Source organism: Abramis brama, assembly GCF_963993115.1.
Source record: "Abramis brama genome assembly, chromosome: 13".
NCBI lineage: Eukaryota > Metazoa > Chordata > Actinopteri > Cypriniformes > Leuciscidae > Abramis > Abramis brama.
In genome coordinates, this window is record NC_139975.1 from 14,453,283 (window position 1) to 14,473,250 (window position 19,968).

A 19,968-nucleotide genomic window follows, 5' to 3' on the forward strand; every position below is an offset into this window, starting at 1 on the left:
TATTCATAATGACCAATGAGGTAGATGGAATATCTCAATGACTAATTAAAAATGGGAATGATAATTAGAGGAGAGACAGTGGAGTGTGTGGCTTCTCGTGGTTTCTGTTTGCATCACACAGATTAACATATTCTAAAGTCACGACCTTTAGCAGAATTACCTTTGCCAGGAGATCTGTACACAGTCACCTGCTGGACTGACACGTGTGTGTTGTCATATATGTGTGTATATATGTGTGCTTTTTATAATTATCTTCATTTGAGAGTTTTTTTTTTTCAGCATACACTACGTTTGGAGTCAATCGTTTTTTTTTTTCTCTTTCTCTTTAAAAAGTCTGCATTTATTCGATTTAATGTGTTCGTACTGAAAAAGAATACATTTCTAAACAACAATAACAACAAAACTTACCAACCTCAATATATACAGTCCACTTAAATAAATGACTGCTTTTGTATCAGTTTGGTTCAATGAATAATTTTGTGACTCACTTATTAAAATAGTCACTTGTTTCATTCCTGAATGAATCAGCATTTTAGAACAAATCAATCTATTTGAGTAAATGATCAAACTAACTAGAGACAGTCACTTGCATGAATCAGTGTTTTTGAACGAATTAATAAAATGTATTAGTTAATGACTCATCAACGCAACCTGCAGAAAGTCTCACTGAAACATCTCCACCCCAATTGCACAGACTAATATATATTTTTATATTTATTTTTATAAATTGTTTGCGTGACCCAACTGGCACAACATTGCCTGAACCAATGGCGTGAGATTGTGGCAAGGCTATAATCGCCTGATCTTTTGTGACGTGTTTGAGTGTTTCAAATGTCTGAAAAAACCTTCTTACAATTCTGTTCGGTGCCATTGTTGTTGGAGAAATTACACTTCACATTTAAAGACTATATAAAGATGCTTAAAAAATGTAAGTGCACACAAATCGCTCTACACACAGAATGAATTACACTGAACCTATTGACTGCCTGTCTGGGACTGAGGGTGCTGAATGAATGGTAATGGGTTATAGAAATTATTCAGATATAAAGAGCAGTATTCATTCTAAAACGCACTGGTAGACGGACCTTAAAAAACATAGCTCAACCACACTGATAATGACAGCTATCATCACATAATACAGTATATATATATATATATATATATATATATATATATATATTCTGAAGACTACACTAATCTTCCTTTTAGCCCTTTAATTCTAAACCTTTAAAGGGATCATTTGTCAGATAGGAAAGTGAAGCTACTTTCTTCCTGACTATGGCAGATGTGTGCCAGTCTTATTTATTGTAACAACACAATTTATTGTACCATCTGGTTTTTATATGCCACATGAAAGATTTTATTCACTATGACTCAGCAAGTGACCACAAACAAGAACAATATTCTCAGTTTTCTAACTGACCTATAGATTAGAAACACACCAGCAGTGAAAAAAAGACAACACAGCAAAAACACGAGTTATGCAAATATCTCAAAACAATGCCTGTAAATCGAACAGAAGGAGTGGACAGATTTTTAAATTCACCTATGTTGTGTTTGTTACTGAATTGGCTTGGATGAATAGAAATATTGGACAGGGTTACGTCTCTCTTTGTCTCCTGAGCCAAATATGTTACATTATAGCTGCATAAAAAACACAACAACGGCTGGGTAAATGTTGGAGGGTAAGCATTCACATCCAAACACATCAGGGGTTTGTCCAAGAATAGGAAGGGACAAAGCCACAACAACGAGGGGACTTGGGCTCTACAGAAATTACACTTCACCTAAAATATGGCAAGAGTGATTCCTTTGTTTCATGAAAGCCTTTACACCAATGCTCCATACAGCTCAAAGGCAACATGTGGGCATAAACACTTGTAGTGACCCTCAACCGTGACCCTGAAACAGCCAGCAGGCTGAGAAACAGTATAGACAGGCACACAGGAAATCCTACCATTACTCATTGTGATGTTTCACAATGAGTAGGCCACCCTGTAAACAACATAGTTTCATATCCTTTGGCAAAATGGCTGCCCCACTAGGACAAAACATATTTTCCTAATAAAGACAGAAGGATTAGGTGGATTTAGGCCTATTTTACATCATTCCCCATTTACTTTCAGCGGGTTAAGCAATTTGGTGAATGCTGAACATCTGGTCATTCTAAGAGAATATGGAAATCCACTTAGAGGAAATTAAAACAAATGGGGGGCCGGGTAATGATTTCATGAGCAATTTCCCATATTAGGATTTCTAATAGTTCACAAGAAAAACAGATTTTATCCCGCTCGCAATGCATATCAATCACATGGCACTCAAAATTGCTCGTGAAACCTTGCAAGGACACATTTCAAGATACCATCTGTGTGACTTTAAAAACACTTTTTAAAAAATGAAAACGGTACAGATATTCATTCGCCCAGCTCCACCATCCCGTCAAACACATCCTCTTAACCCTAAATGAATTAAACTCTCATTAAATATGTATCCCATTGTTAATCATGCGCATGTGAAGAGCATTAGATATCAATTTGGAAAATGACTTCAAAAATCTCTTTATAGAAATAGTCCTTTGAAAAGGCCTTAAAAAGTATAATTAATCAAAAGGCCGTTAGACATGGGTTCTAATGAAAGAGGGTCGTGTGCCAAAAAAGAGGATATATGTGGATCAAATGAGCAATACAATAGTACTGCCCTATTTACAAAAATAATAATAATAAATCAATAAAAAAGGTACATACTCACTTTAGCTAAGCTTCCACATTTCTAAGAAAACATTAATAAATGCAAAATGATTTTATTTTCTAAGACACCCAACCGAGCCACTGAATGGTGTTTGATTACAGTGATATTGGGTTAATTATAATGATATTATTATTTCCTCTGTCTAATAAAGCACACACACACACACACACACACACATATACATACATATATATATATATATATATATATATATATATATATATATATATATATATATATATATATATATATATATATATTATTTTTTTTTATTTTTTTTTTTTTTTTTTATTATTGCTCACACACAAACAATCATTACAGCTAAACTTAATTTAATTAGATTTTTTTTTTTTTTTAATGATACAAATTCTATTTTTCGTAAGGGAATAAAATGTTTACTGAAAAAAATGTGTTTTTTTCAAAGAACTACATTTCTGTGCTTTAGTTTCATATTCATATTTGAATGCAAATGAACATCTGTTAAGCATTATTTAATGCATATATGGAGCCAAATGTACAGAACTCACATTCTCTCACTTTATATCTAGTGATGACTACAGCAGTTCAATGATAAAAGCCTTTTTTATGGGCTTTGACGCAGGGAAAGCGATAACTAAAAATAAGGTATTCTTGACTGGACTAGAGGGTTTGTTATCCACTGTCTTTCCATCCGCATTATTACAGGCTCAGCATTCAATGCGGTCACTCCTTATGAAACTAGCATGCATCAGTCATCCTTTGGAAACACACAGAGCTGAAGTTCTACATGTCATTTTCTCAAATGCAAGTCTCAAATATAATGCTGTGAAGTGCTGGGCTCAGTGTGACATTTTAAGTTGGAGCACTTGTGAAAAAGCTTTGGCCAGAGGCAGGAATTTCTGTCTCGTTGTAAGGATCAGAATTGTGCAGTGCAGTGAGTACTTCATATCTCTCATGGCAAGAATTTGCCCTGAATTTGCATGCTGTGTGAGACATCATGGTCAGCCTCCCCCATTTTCTATCTTTACTTTATAAACCGAACCACACATTTCTTTTCAGAACACAACGTTTTGGAGGGTTTATATGCACAAAGGACAATATGTACTTCATATCCAATCAGTTTTTCTGTAATCCAAACTGAATTAAGCTATTGTCAACGCGGCCTCTTTTCATTTCTGAAATAAACTGAGCAAGCTTACAAAAACTTAATAGTTGACTCTCAACTCCATTTACTAGGCCACAGGCAATCTGCCAATCCATTATCTGTCTGCTCTACAAAAGCAGTGAACCTAGGATGCTTATCTTTACATGTGACCTACATCTTCTCTGGCACGGCCCTGTCAGCACAGCCCCATAATGCTGCTGGGTTGCTCCACACCCTCATGTAGCAATGCCACAAATGCTCCATTTAATAAAACACATAAAAAATAGTCTATTTATTTCATACTTGTACTGAGTAACAGCTGTAGCAGTTATCTCTGCTGAAATCCCTTCGGTTCCGACTGGATTTCACACTGGTGTGTGCATGGCTTCGTAATTAACATTATTGTCGTCAACATTTACTTGACAGATGTCTTAAAACATCTGGAACCTAACTCTATACTGACACTGCTTTCTTAAACTGTGAAAGTTACTAAATAAAGATTTTTCAGTGAAACATTCTTAGTAACGTCTATTCTGCCTGTAGATTTAGTGCGAAGGAACAGGCGGTGAACTGTGATTTTTCACAGAGGAAGTATGGCCCTGTTTCTCATCCACCCCCTGCAGTGCTTAGCATCATGTGAAATTGTGAGCCGGGCTGCAGTCGGGCCCCGGAGGGCCAATAGTGCCGTACCTTTGTTCATGTCAATCAACTGCTTCTTCTTCTGCTGTCTTTCGAGTTTCTCTCGCTCAGCCTTTTCCTTTGCTAGCTTGGCTCTCTTGATCTTCTCCTCCATCTCCCTCTTCTTGTGGTTCTCCCGCACAGCATCCTGAATTGTCAGAGAGAAATAAAGACAATGAAATTAGAGGGTAAATGAGATGACTGTGGAAGAGAAGGGAAAGAAAGAAAATTCTAATTCTACTACTGAAGAAACACTATAGACAGCACTTTATAATGTGGAGTGACATAGTCTAGTCCATACACACTAAGGATATTGCTTATCTGCAGGCCCACACTGACTATGCCTGCAGAACTCCACATAATTCAAACTCCAGTCACCCATAAATGGGAAGAAGCCTGTGTGCACAATGTGCATATTCACTTGTTAAGTTATGATGCAAGGAACACTGTTTCCGGGTCCAAGCCTCTACTTGTTTCAATCGAGAATACCATCTCATCTCAGTTCAGGATGTCAATATAGACATAATTTGATTGAAAAAAAAAAAAAAATCTTTACAAATTTTTTAGTATAACAAAAATACTGTCATTAATTTGAAAAATACTGCATACTGTATTTAAAATTATGCATCTCATCAATTTAGTTCACTCACTTGCCAAACATAGTCAAAACATTTTTTACACTTATTATTAAATGTTTAAAAAATAAAAAAAATATTTTTATGGAATTGTTATTGTAAACAATACAACTACTACAACATGCCCTTGAGGTATTTTGCTCAATTTCAATTTACACCAGAGCCTACACACACGCGCATGCACAAGCACACTTTTCACTCAACATTTACCACAGTTTACCTAAATTCCAAAATCAGCACAAAAAATGTAAAGACAGTTCACAGATTTCATCTGAGCCTGCTTATCTGCTCTTGAAATAAAGGAACACAGTTGCAGCCTTTCTGCTTACAGTGAATGAAACAATGAGTGTTGAGAAGAGGAAGCAGACAGAGATTGTCTAATTGAACATCAAGATGGCTCCTGATACTGCCGTTGTCCCCACTGAGCTACAGTCTCCATGAGCATTAATGTGAAAGCAGATAACACAGTGTCCATGCTGGATATTTCCAGTGACTGAATGCTGGCGGGGTACCAGCGAGTGGGAGAGAGGCCTGTATACAGAGACGCAGAGATATCGTCCTCCTCCTCTCTTCTTCTTTAAATGCCAAGGAGGTGTCAGGCGGTATGAAGACGGCAAGAGGGCTAGACGGAGACGCTCAGAGGGCACAGAAACACAGCAGAGGAGAGAAAATAAGCCACTTCTACATAACCTTTCCAGCACAGCAAAGGTCTCTTCACCCCAGGCCTGCACAACTAACCTGACAGGCCTTGCCTTACAGGGAGGAATGAGTGTTTTGTGTACACGTATATGTGTGTGTCTTGTTCTTTCTTGGTACGATATAATGACTGTCGACAGTCTGGCCCTTTCAGACTCCCTTAGGGTTTCCGACATGCGTGTCGTTTTCGGTACGGAGACAAAAGGATCATGGGTACATTGTGGGAGGAGAAAAGTGCAGCTCATCATGGTGGTCAATCGCGGAGTGGCCGTCAAGCCCAGGAACAGGAGCTCACTGTCTTTTCATGAAATGACAAGGACAAGGATGAACATGAGTGAGAGAGCAAACATTTTGCTGCAAAACTATAAGTCAGCAAGGAATAAACAAAATACTTGTTCTAATAAAAGTAATTGAGTCAGCATGCATAAGGCTGTCCAAAGAGTGCGAAAAGGAATTCTATATTCATCTATTCATGCCACAGAGTGACAACAAAAATTAGCATAAACAATTCTTCCTGTTATTGTGATTTTGCATTTTCAAATAGATTATCATGAAGTCACAGGATTGTGGGTCTCCAAAACTGACAGTTCAATCTCATTCTTGTAATTGGAGATAGCATCAAGCTCATTGTCAAGCGTTAGATTCTTAATTGAAAAATCATTTATTCATAGCAACAAAAATAATTCCTGCTGGCAAAAGTTTTTATAAACAAACAAACAATTCTGACTGCAAACACGATTAAACAACATAACTATCTCACCCTCATCAAACATGCAAAAACCCTAATTACCATGGCAACAAACATGTTTTCAACCCTTTGCCTGATGCCAATTAGCCTGGGGCAGTGTTTATGATTTTATCAATTTTCTTAATTGTGTTTTAGGTATTAGGAAGCTTTACATGAGATAAACAACACCCAGAGGGAGTGCTTTTGAATATCACTCTCATAGCGCAAAACGTCTGTGCTATTGACTACAAAGGACAGAATCGCATTAGCATAAAGCAAAAACGATGGTGGGATGGTGTGCTCTTTTGCTGTTTCTACATGCAACACGTACGTCTGCTTAGGAGAATCAAATGCACAATTTAAACCATGATCATGTTCTTGCTCACGAACGGCCCGAAGAGCATTCATCTGAGCTGCACGGTCTCACGGAAATTTGTTTCTCGTGGTCACAGTGCCTCTGACTGTTGCAAATTCAAATCGCATCCAGATCGGTCCTCCTTGCCAGGGAAAGCTGATATCTCACGGCTGCAGATACGCTCTATGCAAACGAAAGGTAAAGGTTAGTTAAAAAAAAGAAGACGACAGAAATAAACAGGAAGGATTGAAATCCACGGGAAGTCCTGTGGTTGTCAGCGGTGGCCACCAATCAATATGTTAAGGCAAATTAGGCCGGCTAATTGTGTTTGCACACTAAATAATCCAAAGTCATTAGGAAAGCTGATTACAGGGGGAAAAGTCTTCCTTAAAACTGTTTTGGTTAATTAGAGTACTCAGAAAGGGTTATTTAAAAGTGAGAGAGATAGAGCTCTATCCGTCTGTCTTTGAAAGGACGATGCCGTAAAAACAATTTTTAAACCTGTATGACTTGGAGCCAAAAAATAAGATACTTTGCCCACCACTGACTTTCATGGTTCTTCTTTTCTGGTCAGCAGAAGAAAAAAAGTCAAACAGGTTTGGAATGACATGAGTAACTGGTAACAGAATTTCAATTTTTAGGGGAATTATCTTTTTAAAACCCTGAGTTAGTAGAAGGATGAATATTAATACAATCTGACACACACTAAATATTAACAATGAATAAACATCCATCTTGAATGAAGAAAATGTGGGAGGATTTGATAACATTTTCAGTTGGATGAATTTGATCTGCTAATAGGAAAAACGTTTACTTCTAACACCAATCAACACAACAAACCCACCTGGGAAAAGCACATTTTATGTAAAAACGCAGCGTGTTGTGCGTGTTGCTCTCTAGATTGGTAAGGCGACGTTCGGCGGGCTTTTGTCCACAGTTCTGTTTGCATTACTCTAGGAGAGGGATTGCTGCAGAACTGAATTTGCCAATATGGACTCCATCTACCCCGAGTGTGTTTATGCATGCTGGCAAGCACAGGATAGGATGCTGTCCTTCCAGGCAGCCACTGAGGACTAGATGTCTTTGTAAATATATTCGCTGGGTACATGTTCAGCAGAGTGACAGTAAGGAAGTGCGCTCCTGCTGCAATCCTCCGTTGTGGAGGAGGCTTTGTAGTTCCTCCTGTTTGCCCAGCCTTAGTGTAGAATATTTGAATAGCCTTGTGTTACGCACAGAGACAAAAAAGGGTGCAGGGGCTCTATAATTCATTGTTATGTTTTTTTGGGTTGGCCATCATATATGTATTGCCCTACACGCAATGTATACACACTTGGCTATTCAAGGAACACTTCCGGGAAAGGGGACAAAAAGAGAGCGAGAGAAACGGAGGACAAAAAATCCACACCACAGATGGGCCTATTTGGCCAAAACAAAATGTACACTAACTGAACAAATTTGATGATATTTGAGTTATTTATTTATTTATTGGATCATATCCCCCATTAGTTTTCAGCAGGCTGTGAGAGGCCAACAAAATTGCCAAGAGTGAAAAGTGGCCGATGTTGTGTGTGTTGACTCAAATATTAGACCAATCTGAAGGGACACTCCATTGGGTTTAATTGCGATCACTCACATTAGCTGTGTGGTGAAAATGAAAAACAGGCAGTGATGACACCACACTGCATCACAATTTCTATTATTAGTATCATCATCATCATTCTCAGGGACGACATAATACATTAAGCCAAAGGCCCTCGATAACTGTATGTGCAGGCATATATGTATTGGCACAAATATGCACGTTCACTAACACACAGACACACTTGCATTCTATTGATTAGCTGAGTCATGCTTGTTGTGCACCATCACTGTGGCTCAAACTCTGCTGACCTTTCTGGTGTAACCAGTGGCTCACTCCATTAACATGTGAGATTGTTAGTTCATCACCATCTGCTGCACTTTGATAAGACATTAATATACTGATATTCTCCACAGCCGCTAGTCAGGATTGCATACAGAAGACAAAGACACAGTGGGATCTGCGCACTGGATAAATTGATGGACGATCTGAAACAAACTTCATGTGCTGAAATCAAATTTCATTTCTATTGACCCTGAAAAGAAATATAGCTAATGGGTTCTCTTATCTGAGTGTGCGCGCTTTTTGAGAACGGGCAGGCAGGGCTTTTTTTTTTTGTCCTACCAAATGGATGTGTCACTCAGGCAATTTAACATGCAGCAATGAGGGCTATTTCTGAGGATAAATGTTGATAAAACTATGAGGTGCCATAAATATGGTATGCTGAAACGTATATTATGTGGAGGGCTCTATCATGAATACAAATTTCTTTCATAACCTTTGCCTGCCAAAGATTCACAAAGTACATTTGCAAATATGTGGCCAAAATCTGGTCGTAACTGGACGTGATGCGACAAGCAAATTACTGTATCTGGCCAAATTTAAGATTTAATGTTCAGTTATGAGTAGTAGGATTCTGGACCAATGGGACTAAAAGTGGGCGGGTCTATCCAGGAAAACCAAGCGACCAATAGCATGTTCTGTCGTGGCTGGTTAGGGCCAACAACTTGTATCGCATTTAAATGTATCACATTACTTCTGGCTATGTAAGGGATAATCCATGGCTGGTTGTGCATTAAACGATTTTAATGCATGACGTGGAGGCAAAGAACCGTCGTTGCTAAGAAATATAATGTAGTGATTCAGTGGCGAAGCTATTTTATAACTAAAAGTCGCAGGGCAGCGTTGATTAGTTTCCGTGCTCCTGAATGTTTGTGTGTGTGCGCAGGCGCAGCGTGCTGTGTGCGAGTGATGTATGTGTATGTGCACAAACAGCACATTAATATAAAATGGTGATAAAACTGACTTGGAACTACCTGTGCATTAAACGCTTTTATTAGACACCTTCCAGCCAATCAGAATTGAGTATTCAGACAGACCATGGTATAAGACACAATATCACATTCCCAGCATACACCAAACGAGCTCTCAGCTGTTATAAATGCATTTGACTGGGAATACATGCTTGGACATGTAAATACATGTAGTTTTTTTTTACACACAACAAAGCAAAAAAAACAACAAAAAAACAAAAAAAACAAAAAAACAAATAGAGACGAAAAAAAAAGAAAAAAAAAAAGAGTAAAAGCCCACAAATGGAATATTCGTGGTGCCATTGGACATCCAGCCATGTGTTCTCTACCAGCTCTGCTCTTTTTTTTTTCTTTTTTATTGAAGTCTAAATCACTGATAACTTATTTATAAAGAGCTATTCGCTTGAGAGAATAATTTATTTTCATAGATGCCCCTTTTACAGGCATTCAGCGCTATATCGAGGGAGCGCCGTGTCATGTGTTGCTAGACTTTGATCAGAGCGTATGAAAGTTGGTTTTTAGATTTGGTTGTGAGAGAGGGGTGAGAGAAAAGCCTCAGACAAGGAGACCTTGTCATTCACTGTAATGTTGTTTCAAGACTTTGCGCATACCTTCTGGACATTGTGTTATCACTTTTTCTTCTGGAAGGGAGATGAAACATAGCAGGGGTACTTAAATATACGTGTAAAAAAAAAATCTCTAGAGACTCCTTTGTGTGGAGGCATTCTGCCCTCCTCCTCAAGTCCATAACGAGGTTCCATTTTAAATAAAAATGATCCTAATCCCATGATGCTCTCACCACAGTGAAGCTAAAAACTTCTCACAGCGTTAATGTTCTTTGAACTCAACTGCAAAAGGAGTTTCATGAAATGTTCTCCATCCAATAGAAATTCTCAGCATGTAGGTGTCATCATGTTCAGTAAACAAAAGTTGACTTCTTGTGCAGGATACATATGAAATGTTGTGCAACTTTTATCCAAAATATTAAGAAGCTTGTAAGAGATGTAAAATGTGTGTATTTACATTTATTAAAAAATAGATATAAAAAAAAACATACAAATTAATTAATTTAAATTATTATTAAAATACTTATAATGCATTTATTATTATAAAATGTGTATATTAAAATTAATATTTTACATACAAGTTTTCACAAGTTATCACAAAGTTCAATTCAACACTCTTTAAAAATGTACAAATTTTGATGCAAAATATATGTATTATATAACATTTCTTTATATAATCCCTAAGCCCCATTTAGGTTTTAAGAAGCAAATACAAGTCAGACTTTAAGAACCTAAAAAAAATATCAATTAGCTGGAAATCTCATATCTTCTTTGTACAGTGAGATGTACTTGAAACGCCTCCCCTGGTTTCGCTCTCAGTCTGGATAAATCCCATCCTGTCAGCAATAACCTAGTCCTACCTGCCTAAATCCCAGGTAGGGATTTTTTTTTGTATGTGACAGGGAGGAGGCGTTGCCTTCATACTCACCAAATACAGAAGCTAACGAAACTCTGAAAGGATAAGCTTCTGAGACTCTTTTATCTGCATGGGAGCCACACGTTTGGTAATACATTATACATTCCATTCTCAGCACAGTTTATGTATGCTTTAATCTGCCCAATAAGCCTGTCCTTCCATCTCTTCACCACTGTGAGGATAATGTCTTTATCAAATATGATAAAACAAGCTAAATCACCACATGCACTTAAGACAAGGCCAGCAGCTTTAGTTTTGAGTGGCGTGCTATTACTTAAAACTATGCACTGATAAAAAGGTGTGTGTATATATATATATATATATGAGGAAAAGAAAGTGAAGTTAGAAAGAGAATTGGGCTCTCACATTCCAAGTGAGAGAAGCTGTCAAAGCAATCCTAAACTTAATCATACTGCTATCCAGCAACCCTGACCTGTGCCATCTAGCTGTGGGGAGGGCATCAGAAGTATTAATTAGAATATTATCTCCACCTTCTTTCAAAGACTCTTCCGGAAAGCCAGATTTATATACATTAGAGAAAGAAAAAAGAAAAACATAAAATCTCTTCAACCTTGAGGAGTGCAAAGATCAGAAGATAGAAGCACTCTACTGAGGCAGAACAGGTAACAGTGCTTCTGTACTCACCATGAAGAGGTTGCGGAAGTTAGCCAGGTCTCCGAAGAAGTCCTCAACGCTGACTGTGTGGGGGTCGAAGGCGAAGTAGCTCCCCAGGCTCTCGTAGAGCTTCTGCATATTCTTGTGCATGGTGGAGAGCTTCTCGTACTGCTCTCGCGAATGCTTGGAGAAGCCGTGAGAAAGATACAGTTAAGGAAGGATAAGAAGGGTATTGTACAGTGATGGAAAGACATCGACAAACAAAGCGACTTGCTGCCCTCCAAATCCTTTCCACAATCCTTCAACAAAAGAGGTCACCTGTGGAAAATTGTGCAAAGCCACCGCTTCTCTGCAGAGGTCAAGCGAGACACACAGAGGCATTCAATAACCTCTCCGTCTAACTTTGGAGTCATTGACGCACTGAGCTATTAACGCCGGCGCAGGAGTGATAGAGGAAAGTTTCATTGTCTGGGGGTCTAACACAAATGCTGGAGGGAATAGCTGATTGCAGTCATTGCTTCTCCCAACAGAGCATGCCGAACCCCCATGAGAGATGCGCTCTGCAATTTAAAGAGCAGATAAAGGCAGGTTCTCTCACTGAATGGCTATTGACAGCTCATGTCAGGGACGTGCAGTCTCACAGATCACGAGGCGCACGTGGACTGCCCCTGGCCTCGTAAACCGCACACACATACGTAAACAAACAGGTAGCGCTTGCCAATAGAGCCTCGCTTTTCTTTATGCCGCATGCTAATAAAGCCGCGTGCCATACATAGACCGTGATTTATCTGCACATATTCAGCCTTCATTTCCAGGTGATTGTGGTTCCTGGATTCAAAGCGGTGTGGATGGGCCGAGATTGCCCTTTTGAAGGAACAGAGAGGATATATCAAACCCACGTCTGGCATTTTATTCAAGCTATTCATCTCAACTTCTCAGATGTGAGTCAGATTGTTTAACAGCCATTATAGGATGCGAGTGCTGTCCTAAAAACCTTTCTTTGCAACAAGTTGAATGGAACCATCTAACTTAATAAACAAATATTATGATTTCTGATAATAAATTTAATTGAGAGGAATTTTTCCACTGAACATTAAAGCTGAAGTGTCATTTCTTCAGCATTATAATACTATCTCTTATCGCACTTTAATATGTAAAGTCAACTATGCCAATTGTAGCTTGATTTTCCTAATAAAGCTGGGCACACACTACAAGATATTCGGGGCGATTTTGGGCCGATTTCTCTCCTTCCAACAATCCTAGGTAAAGTCTGATTATCTTGATCGTTCTACAGATTGTCTTATCTGATTTTCCTGTGGTGTGATGTGAGTTAAGAGTGACTGAATCTGCTCGGAAGAACGGAGCCGCCCCGATCTCTATTTGTAAATATTCAACCCCGAAGGCAAACGCGTGCACGCTCTGTAGATTATCACGTGAAACGAAACAATACCCAATCTGAAAACGAGCTGACGGAACACTCACCTCCAGCTCACGCTGTAACATGTAAAGTCCATGTTCACATCGTCTCCATGACATCTAAACATTTTTCTTTTTTTTTCGCCACAGATTTTCTGTAAAAAGTAGTCCATACACTATAAGTGCTATTTCTTCTTGCCGGTCATCCGCCATGTTTGTTTACTTCGATTTTGTGAGATTTCCCGTGTTCACAGGCAGGACTCTGGCGGTTTGTGAATGGAATCTGTTAGTGTGTGGTGTGCAGAAACTCCCCACACTAGAGGAACAAAACGGTTAAATCTATGATTTCATGTTTGTGGTCTCTCACATTTTAAAAATCTTTTAATGTGGCTCAAGCTTAAAGCGTAAACACTGTGGCTCTTGGAAGCTGTCAAAATACTGTTCTGTTTGTTTTGATTATGGCAACCATGCCGAAACAGAAACACTGGGTTTGGGGACGGATTATCGGTTTGTCCAACTAATAGCAGATGGGCAGATTGTTCAGGAAACCAGCTTGACAATTTTCATTATTCCATTTGATCAAACTAGATAGGCAAAAATGACATTTCAACTTGAAGATAACAAAATTATGGAGGTTTCGTCATGAGCAGTAAACAAAGGTTGATTTTTTGTTCAAATTGCATATATAATGTTACCAAAACTTGTATGCAAAATATTAAGGGGTTTCACAGAAAATTTTGCAATAAAAATGTAAACCTAAATATAAAAATATATATATATATAAAAAAAAAAAAAAAAATATATATATATATATATATATATATATATATATATATATATATATATTTAAAAAAGCATTAATTTGCATTAACACAGAAACACCAATTTCAAAATGTTAAAAAATTGAGGACCTTCATAGAAAAATAAAAACGCAAAAAGTTGATTGCTGGGAAAATTATCGTCACCTTATTAACCCATTTTATCATTCCATTCCATCCACCAACACTGAAAAAGTATTAATATTTAGTCTATGTGTATAGTATGTGTCTGGGGTGGTGTAGACAGGCCTTGTAAAGTAAGTAAAGAGTTAAATAATATAGAGAAAAAGAAAAATATAAGGGTTCACACAAACGCTCTACTCTCAGTTTAATTCATCCACTGGAGGAGTCCTAAAACATGCATGTTTTGCAATGTTTTCAACCCCACATACTTTCATATCTTGAATTTGAACAAGCTCTATTTATGACAGAGAATGCAGATATAGCGAAATCAAAACAACAGAGCTTTAAGGTTTGGTCTCGATTGAATACAATGCTAAAAATACTGCCTGTGCCTAAGCCAAAGTGATCGAGAATTTGTGGGTGTGTTTGACAACAGCTCATCATAGTCACACGTAGTTCCACTGGACTGGGCCAAGCCCTCACCAGCTATTATTTCCACATCAAAGATTTGTCACATTGACAACAGCTGACATGCACGGTCCAATATCAGTCCCGGCTTCTTCAGCAAAAGCAATTCCTTCAACTCTTTTTCTTGCTTGTTCTTTGCCTCAATCTCTCTCTCTTTTCTGTTACCTCTGTAAGAACCTTCAAAGTACACTCTTCACGCTTCTTTGTCACCCGTGTCACCTCTGCTTCACATGCTGGGGTGGAGAGAAGATACTAAAAACATTATGTGCACTACCTTCTCCAAAGCAACCACCGTCTGTTGGTTCTCTCTCTGTCTCCCTCTCCAGCTGTCCTCAAAGTAGGAGAGAGTGAACATAAGTTTCCGAAGAACATACCATATTTCACTATAAAAGACAGTGTTAGAAAAATAGCGTAAAAATTCCCTTTAACCTCATTACTTTACAAAAACTACTTTAACAAAATTCCAACAAACAAGCCCAAAGAAGAGAACTCTGCACATCATCAATTCAGTACATGATAAATGATTAAAAGTCCTTGAGACGGTGCGAAAAAAACAATTGTCTTACCCTAAAAAACGTCTAGAAAGTGAATTCCAAACAACGCCACCTGTGAAGCCTGCCATAAATTACCTTGTTTGTTTACCTGTGTGCTTGTATGAGTGAATAAAATGGTGCATGGCTCCCTTAGGCAAGGCCAAACTGCCTCCTTAATAAATCTCCACTAACCCACTTCCATTAATGTTTATTTAATGCTTTCCTACAGTATGTGCCTCCTGGCTCTATGCTAGGAGGCAGATAGCAACTAAGCTTTTAGTGTGGATTGACTTCCCCCCTCAAGCCCCTTCGCTGAACTACATCCCACCTCAGTTTGGAGCGGAAGGTGGCCACACTCTCACCAGGAAACCAACAGAAAACATATTCATGGCTTTAGAGCACTCATCCAGGCAGAATTGGGTGGAAAAGCATCTTTTTGTTGTTGTTGTTGTTGTGAAATAGCACAGACAGAGAGTGAGCTTGGAGTGTATAAATGGGTCTCTGTTTGCCAGATGTATTGATCCATTGGAAGTGAAAAGCGCTGTTCTCTATATCTTAAAAGGATAGTTCACCCAAAATGAAAATTCTGTCATCATATACTCACCCTCACATAGTCCCAAACCTTTATTCTTTATATTAACACGAAAGATATTTTGAAGGATGTTGGGTTCAAAACCACATTGGGCTACTTTGATTTTCTATGTATGGCCAACAATGCATTTTGTGTTCAGATGAAAGAAAGTTTATGATAGCGTTACATGAGGAAGAGAAACCCAAATTGATATGAAAATAATATGACAGTGAATAAATAATGAGGGAATTTAAATTTTTTGGGTGAACTATCCCTTTAAATCATCAACTGGCACTTACTGTGTACTTGCATCATTCGTGACAATGACAATGAACAGTGCTTCACTGACTGAAGGACAAGGTGTTCAGTAGATTACGCAGTATAAAATATAAAGGGCTTCCTCATTAACATTCATCTCCACGAAACAATCCTGAGTGCCAAATAATGACACTTACCTTCAGGCAAACATGAATAAAAATAATAGAAGCCCATACCTCATGAACTCAAAGAAGAGCTTTATCTGTAGCATGACAATATTGGAGGAGAAGAAGAAGAACAACAAAAAGAAGTTTGGTTCACTGTAAACCATGAAAATAATTTGAATTGTACAAAATTGAACGTCACAGTTCTCTAATTTCTTTGAGGTTTTCTGGACGGCATCCAAAGTAATTAACACAACACCTTGGATTGGAATCAACACAGACAGGCTTTCCAGCATGCTACCATCCACACGCTACAGTCCTGTCTGCTCTTAAACAGCCTACACAGCCACAACTGTTAGATAGTATCTCTGCCACCTTTCCCACGTATAATTATGCCGTATTGTGCATCTGTACAACCAATCAAGCGTCTGAACTCATTTAAAAACTTTGCTCAGACCCTGTTAGGGTACCTCTGGAAAATTTGGAGAGCATGTTACTGATTAATTAGTATTGACAAAAATTCAAGCCTAGCAAGCTGTGATTTGAACAGTAATGAGAACATCCATGGCTGAATCAAATTTTTAAAAATGGAAAAGTAGGTAATTGCTCAAGCAGTAATGAAGCTGATGAGCGATTTTGATGACTCATTTTGTGTAGCTGTGGAATGTTTGAGTGTGAAGTAATAGAATGGGTCACATTTCTGCTGATTCACCCTTTCTGAATTGTACACAAGATAGGGAAGCACGCTGATTATTCTCTCTGAAACTGAAATGAAAAAGAGGTCTCTGCTTTACAGTGTAGACAGATGATTGCTTGTCTAAGTTTGTCGCATTCACTTCATGGTCACGTTAAGAAGCATTATGAGTTGTGCTGGGCATGCTTTTAGATTAACTGACAAAAACAATATCACATAGGAAAATGGATTTCAAACTTTTGGATAAAAAGGATCCCCAAACATGGTAATCTACTATTAAAATACCCCATTATGCTTTTTCCAACACAGTCTCATTGGAAAAACATATCTGTGGCAACATTTTTTTGCAAAATACGCACCAATACGTACATATCACTGCAGTTTCCAACAGAAATGAACACTAGAGGCAGTAAAACAGCAAGCACTTTTAATCGTTTTCACAGACGCTTATGATTGCAGGGGCAAATTATGATTAATAAAGACTTAGTTTCATGTGGCTCCTTGCACCATTATGGTATGACCTCAAAACACTTTTTACCATAGTGCATGATATGTAAACAAATATATTTTGGAGTTTGCATCATTAACCAGCTCCAAATGTTCGGTTTTACTGATATATCAAGCTTGCTTGGTAGCTCAGCTGGTACATAATTGTACTTGTGATGCGGTGAGCTCAGGTACGAATCCTGTGAAAGATGAGTCACGATAAAAGAGTAAGAAAACAAGATAAAATGCCATGGTTACAATTGCGTTTTTATGTCACATTTGCTTTTGTTAACACTATCGGGTAGGTTATGGGTTTAGTACAGGAGAGTTAAGCTTTTAGCGCCACTCACCGGACATTTCAATATAGAACTGCGGTGATGCGTACAAACTCCAATGCAATAAAACGTTGCCATATTCACGTTAATCTGTTCCGGAAAAAACTAAATACGCTTTAAGTGCCATTCACTGGACATTTTACATTGAATCTGTCGCGAAATGTGCACGACACAACGTATTTTGCATTTTGAATATTACCTTTCATGTAGTGTGTAATATAGCTGTTTGTGAATGTAAAAGGTCTGCAATGTTTTAAAGATCAAAGTGCACAATAATTAAAGTTATTGTCTCCTGAAAGAAAGAATTGATTTGAACTGCCGAAATGAGTACTTAACTGAAATGAATACTTAACAATGTAACACATTTGCATAATGCCAGCCTATGGTCTTTATTGGCTGCCTGTGAACAACGTCTACCTTGACCCGCCTTCAAACACTGTAGTTGTAGCTGAGGCTTGGAAGAGTTTGGTTCGTTTTGTCGACATGTCGAGAAGACGCTGTTTTCAGCACTGCAAATCCACTTTGCATGCACTTCAAAAGGGTCAGGACTCACACTGGAATTGATATGGTAAAACCTTATGAGAAACCGCTGAGGAAGCCTACGGAGCTGAAATTCAGATAAGGTAATGGCCATTTTGTTTCCGACATGTGCTGTAACCAGTAGACCAATCACAACAGACTGGGTCCTCTGACCAATCATTTTATAAGTAAATGAAAGTATTAAAGTACATTTTAAATTTACTGTAACAAAATAAATTAAAATATTATCTGGAAATGATTTACTTTCTAGTTGACAGCAAATGTGTTAAAATTATTAAGCAAAACATTTATCATCTTAAATTAACCTAAAAACAAGAAGCAGGCCTAAAAATACATTCTGTAAAATCTTTCTTGTCTATCAATGTTCTGCAGCCACCTCAGTCTGAAAGCCCCAGACATAGTTCACACAGCCAGTTCTAGAATACTTTTAAAAGAATGTGAATGTATTCTGCATGGTAGTACACACCTACACACAGACATGCATCAACAGGCACACACAAACTAACACAAAACAAATGGAAATGAGGTATTTTAACATCCACACCTTCATTGCCACTCAGACTCTCAATTCTCTTATCAGTGAGTACAGCTGACAGCTGAGAGTGAATACTGCATGCAGATCAGATGTGTTGCATCAGTGCTAGTCTCCTCCTGCAGGCTGTGTGTTCTACACTCCCACATTAACCTAGAGTGTTGGGGGTCTAATTTCACCTTCACACACAGGCTAGTAATTAAAGCCACGGCTCCTGGCAATAATCGGGATGTGATGTGTCGATGGTAACGGTGAGGCGGTGGATAAGTGAATTCCTTCCTCCCCTTTCCCCGCCAGTGAGGTCGGGACCTCTTGTCACATCACGCTCCCTGTCACATCAGCACGGAGAGGCCCTCTCTTCCTCTTCATTTGAAAAATTAAAAGTGGGATTCAGAGTCAATTTCACTGTCAATTTATTCTGCATCTCTGCAAATGAAATATTTATGGATCTGTGAGATGGGTATCCAATGCCTTTCGCGCCAGTATCCAGCAGAATGTGAAGTGGTGCTTGTGGAGAGTTATCCAAACAATCATCCAAACTGCAGTACAGAGTATGTGTGTGTATATATATATATATATATATATATATATATATATATATATATATATATATATATATGCCGTAGCTGCCTCCATCTCAGTGTATCTCTGAGCGTGCCTTCACCTGCTTGTAATTAAGTTTATCACTCCTAACAAACTGCTCAGTGATTACACAAATTACACAATTGGTTTCAGCGATTGCTATCATACAACTGCTGAAATGAGAACAATTGCAGGCTTCTTCATTTTAATTGAAAACCACATCAGCATACAGCAGGTTGTTCTGAGTGTACAGTATGTGAGAGTGAGAGAGAGAGAGAGAGAGAGAGAGAGAGAGAGAGAGAGAGAGAGAGAGAGAGAGACTTTAAAACCCTTTATTTAAACATAAAATACAATATACTCTACAATGCAAAACTAAACAATGTTCTCCACAATAATAATAAAAATCTCTAAATCATAATAAATGTTTAAATTGACTGCCAGACATATGACTAACAATATAGCCCCATCAGTTCACAAAGTGACAATAAATCACCATT

At 38.1% G+C, this 19,968-nt stretch overlaps 1 protein-coding gene across 7 annotated transcripts in view; it reads right to left on the reverse strand.

Annotated features, from left to right (window-relative positions):
- Positions 1–19,968, reverse strand: part of diaph2 (diaphanous-related formin 2) — a 444,655-nt gene that overhangs the window by 54,427 nt on the left and 370,260 nt on the right. For all 7 annotated transcript variants that reach the window (XM_084132527.1, XM_084132524.1, XM_084132525.1 and 4 more), the window contains 2 exons: positions 11,982–12,146; positions 4,562–4,697 (listed from right to left, as the gene is read on the reverse strand). In XM_084132527.1, coding sequence (XP_083988653.1) covers positions 4,562–4,697; positions 11,982–12,146 — 301 coding nt within the window. The remainder of the gene's footprint in view (positions 1–4,561; positions 4,698–11,981; positions 12,147–19,968) is intronic.